Consider the following 13,902-nt stretch of genomic DNA (forward strand, 5'->3'; position numbering starts at 1 on the left):
GTCCCCTCTATTCCTCTCATTCTCTTTCTGCTTTCTCTCTTGTCTTGAAGACCATGGAGGGGTGCAGGGGCTTTGTGTTTGACCCAGATAAATTGCAGAATACTTGTTTCATGCCCAGGAAGACTGTGTGTGTGAGTGTGTGTGTGTGTGTGTGTGTGTGTGTGTGTGTGTGTGTGTGTGTGAGAGAGAGAGAGAGAGAGAGAGAGTGAGTGAGAGAGAGAAGGATTGTGCACCAGTGCATACATTTTTAGCTAAGTGATTATAAAAAAGAGGACTTCATGTTTTGCTTACAGGTCATTACCCTCACACAAAGCTCCACTTGGTTCAGGCATGTTAAACATCATTATTGTGCTCAGACCACATATTTGAATCAATATACAACATCCAATGCCTGCTCAGAGATCACAAACAGATATATTGCATAATCTAAATCAGATTTTAATTCTGGTGAATCATGGTGAGTCTGATTATTGCACTGATTAGAGAGACTAAAAATAAGAAAAGTCATTGTAAATCAGTATTCTGTTTGTATTCAGTATTCAGTATTCTATTGGCTGTTTAATTCATGTAAGTTTAATAATAAATATTTATTTATTTATTCATGCATATTATTATTATTATTATTTCCAGGCTTAAATGGGAAAAAATATTATGTGGCGCTGGACTTTTGGACCCTGCTATGTTATATTGCCATCAGGGGGCATAATCATTTCTCCATCATTTCCTCTGATTCAGTAATGAGGACTTTGATTGTAATAGCACAGAAATGTAAGTGAACTGTAAAAGAAAAAAATGTGAAAAGTAAAACTGTGTCTTTTAAATATGTTTTACATTTGATGATTGTTTGTTGAAATCAGTGCAAGTAATTAGTAAGTAGTAAGTGAGTAGTGTAGTAATCAGTGCACTAATCGGACTCACCACGATTCACCAGAATGTATTTTTTTTTTAAGTTTTAGATTATGCAAATGCCACAGCATGTTTAGAAAAAGACTAAGTCAGATAAACATGACACTGGCAGATTGATGTCAGCACAAGGAAACTAACAAATCATTTGGCTGGGGAGCTGGGAATGGGCCACAAAATTTTGCTCAAAGAACTGCCTTCATGGCATAGGTTTAACAAGGTCCTGGAAACATTTCTCAGGGATTTGGATCCATATTGACATGATAGCATAACACAGTTGCAGCGGATTTGTCGACTGCACATCCATGATGCCAATCTCCCATTCCACTACATCCCGAAGGTGCTCTAATGAGTTTAGACCTGGTCAATCTAAAATGTTCAGGGCTTCTCTGTGCAAATCAAATCAAAAGATTTGTACACTGTGGTCATAAAGGGATGGACATGGTCAGCAACAATACTCAGGTAGCCTGTGACATGTAAAAGATGCTCAGGTGGTACTAAGTGGCCCAAAGAGTGCCAAGAAAATATCCCCCACACCATTACACCACCACCACCAGCCTGGACCACTGATACAAGGCAAAATGGATGCATGCTTTCATGTTTTTTTTACGGGTAGCCTGTGACATGTAAAAGATGCTCAGGTGGTACTAAGTGGCCCAAAGAGTGCCAAGAAAATATCCCCCACACCATTACACCACCACCACCAGCCTGGACCACTGATACAAGGCAAAATGGATGCATGCTTTCATGTTTTTTTTATGCTAAATTTTGACCCAGCTATCTAAATGTTGCATCAGAAATTGAGACTCATCATACCAGGCAACCTTTTTCCAATCTTCTATTGTCCAATTTTGGTGAGCTTGTGTGAATTGTAACCTTGGTGGCTTGTTCTTAGCTGGCAGGAGTGGCACCCGGTTTGGTCTTCTGCTGCTGTAGCCCATCTGCTTCAAGGGTCAATGTGTTGTGCGTTCAGAGATGCTCTTATGAAATACTGAGACCATGCAGCTCACAGTTGTCTGATTACGTGGGGCATAATAAATTTTGCTAATGGCTCCAGCGTCAATGCCATAATTTCTCACTTAAGTGAGAAACACAGAAACGGGTGGGAGGAGTGAGGTACAAGCAGAAATATGCAGAAGTGTGATTCTCATTTTCACATGCCAACTTATTGGCCCAAAACACAAAGGGATTCTAACACTTGAGTCACATGTGACACATGCGGTGATCACACAAACAGTGCCATATCAAGTGTTAATAAACCCTTAAGGGGGAACTCAACATATCACCAATTAAGGGGGGCTTTGGGTGATTTTTGTGGGTGTCCACGTGTGACAAAATAAGTCAAATATCTCCCCCAGTTTACATTTGTCATTATGGATGCCACATAGTAGTAAAATGTGTTAGATAGGACTAGAGGTAATCTTATTTAGTTATAATTGGATATAATTGGATAGTTATAATTGGATTACACAAAATTACCTGGAGTAGCCTCAGTATGGGGCATCCACATCTCTTTCACACACATATTCATATTCACACACATAAACTTGTGTAAGTAAATACTGTGTGGAGGCAGGGAGAATGTGTGTTTAGATTGTTGTATTTTATTATTTGATTTGATTTGATTTTAACCCGTTTCATTTTAATAGTCCCCTAAATCTGTCCAACCTTAAAAATGTGGTACTTGGCATCCAGCAGCAATCTGGCAGTGTTAAATTCCTTGGATTTATGAAATTATTTTGTGCTGAAAACTCGAAAATTCAAGTTTTCTCTCACTGCTGCTCATTGCCATGTCATGTGTATGTCTGACGAATAGTGATGCATCGTCTTTGCAAAGTTTTTAGAAACTGAGGTCACCTTGGGCTTTCTATGAGAATACAATGTCTGATAAATGCTCTGTACTTTCAATGATCGCTGACCATGAGACAGACAATCAAAGTTTATTTTTAAAATATGAACAGAGGATTATACACAGAGGAAGCATTCAACCACTATTTTCTCCTTGATCTAAAGACTCAAAGGTGTATTTGTGTGTGAGCATGTAGGGGGACGAGGGTTGAACGGAAGCAACCTCTAATGCTGAATTACATTGACACAAAGTGCAAACAGATCAAATATACTAAAAATAAGTGTACCATTAAATGCCACATTTGGATATAGTAAATAATATAAGAAAGAAAGATGATGGTGTTGACGATAGTGAAGGATTTTTTTTTCAGCTGGCAGAACAAAGTCTGTACATGCATTGAAGTTCTTTGCATTCAGTCTTTCATTGTAATCTGAACGCAGACAATTTTATCCACATTATGTGAATCGATGTTTGGTGACTGAATGAGACCAAATACACTAAAAATGAAAAGAAATTAGGCTGTAAGAAAGAAAATGAGAGAGAGGCTCTGTGTGTGTTTTTTGTGTGAGTTTGTGAGTTCATTTGCGTAAGCAAAAGATGGTAGGTGTCATTCACCATTGAGAAGCACTGACTGGACTAGTGAGCGTGGGTGTACTTCTGAACTGTTCTAATGTTTCACGTCCGCTTCAGCAAACACACGCAACACTTTCTTACAAATGCAGGAACAAATCAGTCTTATGGAAACGCATGCTTCTTACTTCCACTTACAAGACTATCGTAAAGTAATCACTTGTTTTGATGTTATGGAAATGTTCCAAACTGAAGGAATCATTTGTTCTCAATGCAAACAACCGGACTTAATCACCTCAAAGTCCTGTTTTCCAGCTCCACATCCCCTGTATACAGCAAATCCTGCTTCATGAGGAATGTAGAGCGTTGGTGTATCATTAAGAGCTTTCCTGCTTGCTCAGGAATCCAAAGAGAGGAATAAGAATAATCTGAAAAACTAATTAAGCTCTAAAATGTTCAGGGCTTCTCTGTGCAAATGAATTTAGTAGAATTTCATACTCTTAAAAAAAACCTGGAAGCCAATAAAATCTAATGTAGAAAGGCAATACGTGAGACTAGCAAAAGTAAGTGTTAGAAAGAGAGAAAATAAGAATAATCTGAAAAACTAATTAAGCTCTAAAATGTTCAGGGCTTTTCTGTGCAAATGAATTTAGTAGAATTTCATACTCTTAAAAGAAACCTGGAAGCCAATAAAATCTAATGTAGAAAGGCAATAAGTGAGACTAGCAAAAGTAAGTGTTAGAAAGAGAGAGAAAGAAAGAAAGAAAGAAAGAAAGAAATCATCTAGGGGGCTAGTTGTCACACTTTGTTGTTCAGGAAGAATATGTCATTCCGGCCACTGTGTTGTCGGTGAGTATTTTATTTAATTTTCTTATTTATTAATTTATTTTCCTTTTTTTTTCATTACCACCAAATTCACTACTGAACTGTTTGGAATGGAGGTGTCTGACAACAAATGTCAATCTTGATTTCATCTTGGTCTCACAGGTATGAAATAGGAAAATTAGAGATATAAAGCAATCATCTAACAGAAACAGACTAAACAGGTCAACAGGTTTCTTAAATATATATATACATATACATATACAGTATATATACAGATTGAAATCGCATCATATGACCCCTTTAAATGAGTTCCCAGAACACAATGCAAAAAAACCTTGTCCATTTGCCATCTTATGATTCTGTATATACTGGATTGTAAAGCCTACTCTTCAGAATTTCTGCTTAATCACTGCTTCACAAATCTTACAGAAATAAAAAAACACAGGTAAATCTGCATAGGTTTAGACTTGGACTGAATTTTACATGACGTTAAACTCACGAGATAAGATGAGGTGCGAGTTTAATATAATTCACCGCACAAATACGTCAGTTGGCTCTATGTGTTAATGACTTTGCGTCACTAGGATATGTTAGCATCATTATTTGGTTCGTATTGGAGAGCCAGCTTGCCCGAGCTTGTGTGAGCGGAGCGCGCGAACGCTACAAATAAAAGAAACGCGCGCACCTGCGAGCCTTTACAGCTCTATAAAGACAGAAGAACTGAACATCTTCCTCCTGAATACCAGCTCATCTCAGTGTATTTAAAAGGTATTATTACTTCTTTTATATTATTATTCTAGCTTTATAAGAAGAAGTTTTTGGTTTGAATTTTATGAGTAAAGTTTGGCGCAGGTGTGGATCTGAGGATGTCCTGCGGTTGGTTGTTCGTGCTGTTCTCTCATGTGCTGCTGTTGCTCGCGTGTCCTGGACTCTCGCGCTGTGCGCTCGACTATCCGTCATTCACGGTAAGCACACGTTAAACGACACTTTAAAAAGGATATCGTTCGTTTGTTAGACGGACTTGCTCTATGAGATGAAAAGGTGTGCTTTGTGCCTTAGAATCTTATAGGGGCTAGTTGTCGCACTGAATAAAAGTTAATAACCTACCTAAACGTTTTGCATACTAAATAAGACCTTCTCCGGCAAAATAATTATAATATAATAAATGTATCTGGCTACATGTACTATGAACATATATAAATACCTGTATAATATATAGCCTATAAGATTAACCTTTCCACAATGGCATAATGCTAGTGTGTTTTCATTGTGGGGTCACTTGTTTACTCAACAGCTACTGCAAAAATCAACAAAATTCACAAATAATATTTCAGTAATGTAGATGTTTCATTTATTACTTTATTGGTGTACGTTGTTTCTGTTTAATATACTGCTGTTATTTGTAGCTATATTGGGAATATGATCCCTCAAAAAGGCAACTGGTACAGAGAGAACGTATGGCGATGGCTAGAATCATAATGACTCCATTAAAACCTTAATGGCTCCATTAATGTGATATCTGTCTGTTAAATGGGCTCAAACAGAGGGTTATTCATGCGGGCACACTATCAAACTACACACATGCAGGTTACACACACACATTGCAAAAAAAAAATAATTATAAAAAAATAATTATAAAATAAAAATAATTGGTAGACCATTTTTGCAATCTAAAACTATATAGGCCTACCACTCACTGCTTTATTCTATTATTTTTTATTGTATTGTAAAATCAGTTTTTCAAAGCAGTCCCCTGATCTTTTTTTTAGTCGTTTTTATAACTTTAATGATCATCACAGTCTGGAGTCTTTATGTTACTGAGTCATTCACATTAGTGAGTCAGAATTTCATTTGCCATCCTGTGTGTTCTGTACAGGACAACAGCGACCCCCAGTCTGAGCGCTATGAGAAACGACATAAAGATATCGATTATGACAGTTTCATCGGCCTAATGGGCAGGAGGAGCGCAGGTGAGATGATATGAATGATGAAATTAGCATTTAATAGCATTAAAAATGCACAAGATTGGGAAATAATAACAAAAAAATGTCATTATTTACTCACCTCCATGTTGTTCTGCAGATAAATATCATCAAGGTTTGAAACAATGTGAGGATGAGTATAAGACAGAATTGAGAACTATTTCTTCAAGGTCAAGGTTATTTTATGTTCATTGTTCATTTGTATTTCACAGGGACAAATCGTGACACAAATTCACCATTTAGGCGTAAGTTACAATTTTCTACATTAACATATACTTTAGGCTAATATAATACACCTATTATTAATTAAAGTAACATCAGAGCTTGATGAGATTTTTCTCTTTGGTCCTTTGTAGCTAATATGAATGACATCTTTGTTGGACTGTTAGGACGTAGAAACAGTGTCTGGTAAGTCTGTGATAGGAGATGTAAACGGTGATCAATATGTTTTAGTCAAAAGAGTAAACGGGGAATACGAAATTGCATTAAATTGAGATTAATTTATAATTAATCGTCTATATTTATGTCACTTATAGGCAAGCAAACCGATATACCACGTTTGTAACAGCTGAAATTTGCAGTGCAGAATGAGTGACAGACAGAATATAGCAGCGAATACACTGACCTCTAGTGGGCACTGTGGAGAATTCTAATAAATGAATATCCTTAAAAAACTAGCCTTGCATTGTTTGTTTGTTTTTGACTATCAGCAATTCCTGCTTGGAGAAGAGAGAGAAGAGGCAACATTTCTTAAAAGACAGAAGGCTGAGGTGAGAATTTATTTAGCTTAAGTTCAAATGAAATTCAGTTTAGCTTGAGTTCAAATGAATGGTCATTCTTTTCAGAGATTTCGGCATAATTTCATTGACTGTATTTTTTTCCATGAAGGTTTTGCTGTGGTGTATGAAGCCTGATCTCTTCTGTCCAGAACTAATTCCGAAGAAAAAATCTGTCTTTTTAAGATAACTGAGCTGTATGAGGTTTAGTTTATTGTCAGTGTTCATTGTAGTACTTTTTTTTTTAATGTAGGATAAGAATTCTTACATTTACGCCATTAAGATTTCTGAGTACAGAAAGCACCAAACTCAAATCAGATAAAGGATGGTTTGACAGATTTACTTAGATTTCAGGAATGACAATAATCCTGGGATGAAAAGACACATGAAGAATATGTAAGCCACATGTTGTAAATGTTCTTGCTCATATACCTTAATTCTAACATATGCTTATTTAAAGTGATGTAAAAATATTATTTTATTTATTTATTCATAGAATAGACAGTTTACTGTAAAATAAGTCTTTATTTAATATGCTGGTTATTATTCCTCATTGAATTATTCTTGTCACACATTTGCCTCACACACTCTTTTATAAATAAAAGACTGCTGTGGAAGTACTACAAAGGATTCCCTTTGTACATAAAAGACCCAACCGAAGAAAAAAAAATAGAATAAGAAAGGAACATGTATACCTTTGGATTAAAGACAAGGGCATGCAATGCATGAATTCAGAAATGCAGATTCACTTTAACAGGACTGGAAAGGACTGGTTTTGATGTTCGCAATATGAATGATTCTGCATAATTTCTGACAAGTTGGGTTCCCACTTCTATGGGTCTTCTTAGTCACTGCAATTTTGCAAAACACTTTGCTCAAATAATGCAATGTCTTCAAAACTCAAGAAAACTCTACTCCTCTTAAGATTTGCATGTCTTTGTCTCTGTTGAGGATCTGAAATATGCAAACTAAAGTCAACTCACAAATTAAACTTCGTAAAAGGAATGTTTACAAAGGAATTGTAGCCAAAGGGCTTTTCTAAGGAAGATAATCAAAATACTAGCAAAGTATGAGCACATTCAAACATTTCTCAGCTAACTTCTCTTTGATATAATGGAAATTTACACACACAAAAAAACACCTATTAGATCATACTTAAAGTGGGTGGCACAAACTCAAAAGTGCTTTTTCTCTTTGAATCAACAGAGCAGCACAGAATACTGCAAACATTTCCATTACTCTAGCACTTTCACAGAGATTTTCTCAGCTGTATTCACACCATCCATGTATTACTGAAGACTCATTGATAAATAAATCAATCACGTTTAGTCAAAAACCCATAACCATTCCATTAACAATTTCAAGATGTACACAGAATTTGATTAGGTACTAGAATAAGTATAATTTTACTACTAATAATAATATGTCACAACATCTGTATGAATTTGTATTTGCTTTTTAGATTGAATCACTTCAAAACCATTCAGTTCTATAAATGCAAAAGTGGCATTATGCTTGGAGTGGTCAAATGACAACAGTGGTTTATATTAAAATAAAACTAAATTCCAGTTCAAACAAGTTTATTCATTCAAATAAACTTTATTTGAAATCCGTCATAATTGTGCCAAGTGTCATACTATATAGTGCGCAGTCAAAATGCTTGCAAGTGCTGGAAAGAAGATACTCTGATGGACAGTGAGCACTGCCTGCACTTCTGCCTCTGCTGTAACTCCCAGCATGATCTCAAATCCTACCATACTAGAATAAAAAAGTGATTCTGAATAATACACATTAAGTGCGCATTATTTTAAAAAGGTCATTTCTGAAAACCTACCAACGCCAGCACATTTAAAGGGACAGTTCAACCAAAAAAAGTAAACCTTTACTTGTTTCACAGAAGAAATGATGTCAGGTTTGGAATGACATGAGGGTGAGTTAATGATGACAGTTTTCTTTTTTGAGTGCACTACCCCTTTAAGTACAGCAAATACACACAAATAATTGAGCAACTGAGACAAAAAGCACACATCATAAGCGACTGAATCAATTGCACAACTCTGGACAAGTGGCTACATCAATTGCAAAATCAACACCTACTTGGTTTAATCTTGCACAGAATGCTGTAGAAGTTGCCACACTGGCGATGTGAACTGAAGCAAAACCTGACATTCAATTCTAGATAAACAAAAACCTTAACAGTCACACTCCAGTCAATTAAATGACTTGAATGACAAAAAAAAGCATTATGTGGTCTGAAAAATCCAATAATTCACAAGCCACTTTGCTTCACAGCACGTTTCACTATGCCACTCATCTACAAACCGCAATTCCCATTAGAATGGGGGGAAAAAAAATCTACCTTGCTACCTTTACTTCTTTCCCAGGCACTCTATTGGGCCAGCTAACAGGATCTTACTAATCCGTATTCCTGCAACTTTCTTAATGGGGTAGTTCAGACAAAAATTAAAATTTTGTCATCTTCTACTCATGTTTTTTCAATCCTGTATGAATTTCTTTTTTCTGTTTAACACAAAAGAATATATTTTGAAGAATGTGTGCAACCAATTACTAGTAGCCATTGACTTCCATAGTATTTATTTTCCATACTTTGTAAGTCAATGGCTACCAGCAACTGTTTGGTTACCCGCATTCTTCAAAATATATTTTTGGTGCTCAACAGAAGAAAGAAAATCATACAAGTTTGGAAGTTTTTTTCAATCCTGTATGAATTTCTTTTTTCTGTTTAACACAAAAGAAGATATTTTGAAGAATGTGTGCAACCAATTACTAGTAGCCATTGACTTCCATAGTATTTATTTTCCATACTTTGTAAGTCAATGGCTACCAGCAACTGTTTGGTTACCCGCATTCTTCAAAATATATTTTTGGTGCTCAACAGAAGAAAGAAAATCATACAAGTTTGGAACAACTTGAGGATGAGTAAATTATGACAATTTTAATTTTTGGTTGAACTATCCCTTTAACTCTCAGAGAAGGGTAATATGCTGTTTTGGTGTCATTTGAAGGACTACATCCTGGTTCATTTTTCTATGGATGTAATCTTAGTCAAAGTAAACTGTACACGTTCAACTTTGGCAAAGGTACTGCAGACTGTGTAGAGAAAACACAGCTGGAGCTTGAATGTTTGCTCAACTAGGATCTACGATATAAGCAGCTCGGTTTAATTATTGCCTAAACTCAATACAAATGTGGTCCAGGGATATATGGAAGTGGATGATTTTTCTGGATCAGAGCAGAGGCACTAATTCAACGAAATGAGCAAATTAAAGGAAAATCAAGGCCTCTTTTACTTATGGCACTGCCGTTAAATCATACATGGTGGTGTGTTTATGATTACGCAGTGCAGAGCAAACACGCAATTGCTATTTTTATATATATAGGAAAAAAAATAGAACTGAATGCCAAGTATAATGTATGCAGATGCAGCCTTGCTTGTGGCCCCAAAATATTATCCAATGTTATTATACTGTTAAGGCAGACTCCTACACTCATAACCTTCATTTCATACAATTCTGCACTGTCATATATATTTAAACATTGACATACAAATGCATTATTGAGAAGAACAGACTCTCAAACTGTAGCAGTTCATTAAATCACACAAACATGTCATGCACACATTTCTGTGGCACAATATAGAAGACATTATCCAAAAAATGTAAAGCCACCCCAAAAACAGTTCTTTTGGAAGAAGATTTTAAATGTTATTTTTAAAAATTCCTATGTAAAAAGCTGCTATAACTTTTCATTAAGTTGGGGGGATTTCTTTTCTCCTTCCTGTTGTTCTACCCCCAGCTTTTCCTCTATGTCTCCAGTTTCCACTTTGTCTGGTGCTGGGGCATTGAACTCTTGTATGACATTGGGTTCAGGGGGCTGATATCGGTATTTGTAGCCAAAGGCACGCAAGTGGTAAGTGTAGTATTCCAGCAGGTACATGTGTGACGGATCCACATAGTGGAAAGAAACGGCCAGGTCTGAGCAACACTGTGGGCCCTGAGAGAAACAGAGAGAAAGATTATATAATTATATGAATAAGAATGAAGAAAGATCCTGCAATTGCGTACTCGCCATGTTGTTCCAAACCCACAGGTCTTACTTTTCGTTTTAAAGGGGTCATATGATGCTGCTAAAAAGAACATTATTTTGTGTATTTGGTGTAATGAAATGTGTTTATGTGGTTTAAGGTTCAAAAACACATTATTTTCCACATACTGTACATTATTGTTTCTCCTCTATGCCCCACCCTTCTGAAACGATTTTTACAAAGCTCATCGGTCTGAAAAAGCGAGGTGTGCTCTGATTGGCCAGCTATCCAGTGCGTTGTGATTGGCCGAATTCCTCAAGCGTGTGACGGAAATGTTACGTCCCTTACCATATTGTGATGCCCAAGAGCTTGTAACACTCCAAAGAGAAAGGAAAAAATTGAATTCGCATCATATGACCCCTTTAATAATTTACTGATCACTCTTTTTTAGGCAGTTCCAATGAAAGCGGACTGCATCTTTTAATATTAATTAAAAGCACCATAAAGTTATAATATATCATATAGACTGATTATAATACATCGAATCACACTGAATTGGTTTTGGCTCAAGGATACAGTCGCAACAGTTAACAGCTAACAGGAAGATTTTTAGTGAAAAATTACATATTTAAATCAGTTCCTGACTCCAACTCAGAAGACTTGGAATATAAATCACCATTCAAATCAACTAATCTTTTTGTGTTCCAGAGGAAAAAAAAATCCTACAGGTTTGAATGTTTAAATTTCAAAACAAGGATTAGTATTGCAAATAATGACAGAAGTTTCTCTATTTTTTAAAACTCTTAGCTATAACCTAGTCTTTTTTTTTTATATCACCAGGCAACAGTGCTCAAAGTAACTGGTGCCTACACTGATGCACTGAGTAGAATTTGATTTGTGTCAAAACAAACTTGTGCTCACTTGGGCCAGTGACACAGGGATTAATGGCTTTTGACTTGAAGAGCGCATAGTCAATGTTCTTGTGTGTCATTTATTTGAATAGGATATAAAGGGCGAGATTCACATCTTCAGGGTGCACTAAATGCAAACGCAGACAGAGTGAAACTGATTTTCACCTTTGCAAATACGCAAATATCTTGACTGTCTACACATGTAGCATCAGTGTTTCCCATACATTGATTTATTTGTGGCGGCCTGCCACAGTATCAACACTGACCGCCAAAAATAGATTTTCCAAATGGCTTTGACTTCGTTGAATAAACATGAGCACTGCACGTTTCAAAATCAAAATGCCGCACGGGTGTTTTTATATAAATGTATCTTTTTTTGAAGGGAACCGATTGTCTTCAGTAAAATTTTGATGTCATTTTCATTTAATCTTTCCTATAATGCCTGATAAGGAAGCTTTATGAGCACAGCTCTGCTTTGATTACAGCCGTTACCGGGGAAACCGCTATTTCTGCCGCTCCAAAAGTGCCTCCTCCTGGCAGAGAATGAATTTGCACTTTCAATAAGCCCATCTGTCGTTTTATATTTACATTATATACATATATATTTCCCCCAGGGGAAGTGCCGCCACAAATAGAGTGTAAGTCTATGGGAAGCACTGTAGCATTCTTAACAGATTATTGAAAAAGAAAAAAAATGTAGGGCGGGGACTTGGTTCAATACATCAGTTGTTGAATGGATGAAGGCAGATCTGAATACAAAATTATAGCTGATTGTAAAAAGGGGTGGGGATTAAGCTGGCAAAATGCTTGGAGAAGTCCAGCACAGGTCACCAGAGAGAAGCCTTGTCATTTCACTGGAAGATCAAGTTCTGATAATTTAATTAGAAATAAAAATTAGGCAAAAACCGTATGCATGGATAAACTGAGATACACTACACTCCAAACAAAAAAAACAAAAATATCGATGATGGAGGTTTTGTAGCCTATGATGCTAACTGAATTCGGACTCACCTGCACAATGGGGTAATAACAGTAGTTCCAATACCAGAAGGTCTTAGAAACTGTGCCAGTGAGATGGGACTCTGGTACGAAAGGATGGAATGTCTCTCTTTGTAAGGTGTCTCTGGAGTCTCCTGCCACAACGCCAACCTTCTCCATACACTGACCTAGAGCTAGGTCCTCCACTGAGCTAGTGTGAGTGCACACTTTGGTGCGAAAGCCTTCCACAAACCTCCTCAGGGCCTCTTTGCTTAACACATAACCTGCGCCACCACTCATGTAGCCCTGTTTTACGTATGGCTTAAACCGTCTGCCAAAATACACCGGGTCCTCTGGAGAGTGGCTGGCCAGAATCCAGCGCAGGTTGTCGACGATCACGTAAGTGTCGTCATCCGCTTTGAGAAACCAGTCTGCCTCGTCCCCGTGCTTGTCCATGACATAGTGGAAAGCACGAATGGTTTTCCAGTACAGCTGATCCCGACCTTCCTTGGTGTTTAAGCCGACCGTGGGAAAATCAGGGTCGTCCACAGAGCTTATGAAGACCACAATGTTGCAGTGGCGACTCCATGTGGCTTTCACATGCCGAGCTTTCTTTTCAAGGTTATTAGGGCCGGTCATGACCCAACACAAAATGCGTACATGCTTATAGAGAGTGTCAGCCAGTGTGCCATCCTCACCTACAAGAGACAAACCGTGATTATTCTGAAAAATAATTGATATAGACCAAAAATCACATGCTACCATTTAGACAAGAATATTTTGAATGTGCATAATCGTAGTGAACTTTTTTTTTTATGAGAATAAGCATTTATTTATCAAACTGCAGAAACTTTTAAAGTGATAGTTCACTCAAAAATGAAAATGCTCTCATCATTTTGTCAACCTAATGTCATTCCAAAGCCATAAGACTTTGGTTCATCTTTTGGAACACAAATGAAGTTTTTTTTTTTTTTTTTTAATTTTTTTTTTTTTTTTTTTTTTTCTAAGTGGGAGTTTGCTGGGAGTCTTTATAACATTCTTTAAGAATGATTTCCTTTATTAG

General features: G+C 36.7%; 1 protein-coding gene across 2 annotated transcripts in view; it reads right to left on the reverse strand.

Annotated features, from left to right (window-relative positions):
* Window positions 1-9,860: 9,860 nt before the first annotated feature.
* Window positions 9,861-13,902, reverse strand: part of LOC107667385 (glycoprotein-N-acetylgalactosamine 3-beta-galactosyltransferase 1-B) — a 7,150-nt gene continuing 3,108 nt past the window's right edge. For both annotated transcript variants that reach the window (XM_016459051.1, XM_016459050.1), the window contains 2 exons: window positions 12,873-13,537; window positions 9,861-10,919 (listed from right to left, as the gene is read on the reverse strand). In XM_016459051.1, coding sequence (XP_016314537.1) covers window positions 10,662-10,919; window positions 12,873-13,537 — 923 coding nt within the window. In that variant the 3' untranslated portion in view covers window positions 9,861-10,661. The remainder of the gene's footprint in view (window positions 10,920-12,872; window positions 13,538-13,902) is intronic.

Source organism: Sinocyclocheilus anshuiensis, unplaced genomic scaffold (assembly GCF_001515605.1).
Source record: "Sinocyclocheilus anshuiensis isolate Anshui unplaced genomic scaffold, SAMN03320099.WGS_v1.1 scaffold964, whole genome shotgun sequence".
NCBI lineage: Eukaryota > Metazoa > Chordata > Actinopteri > Cypriniformes > Cyprinidae > Sinocyclocheilus > Sinocyclocheilus anshuiensis.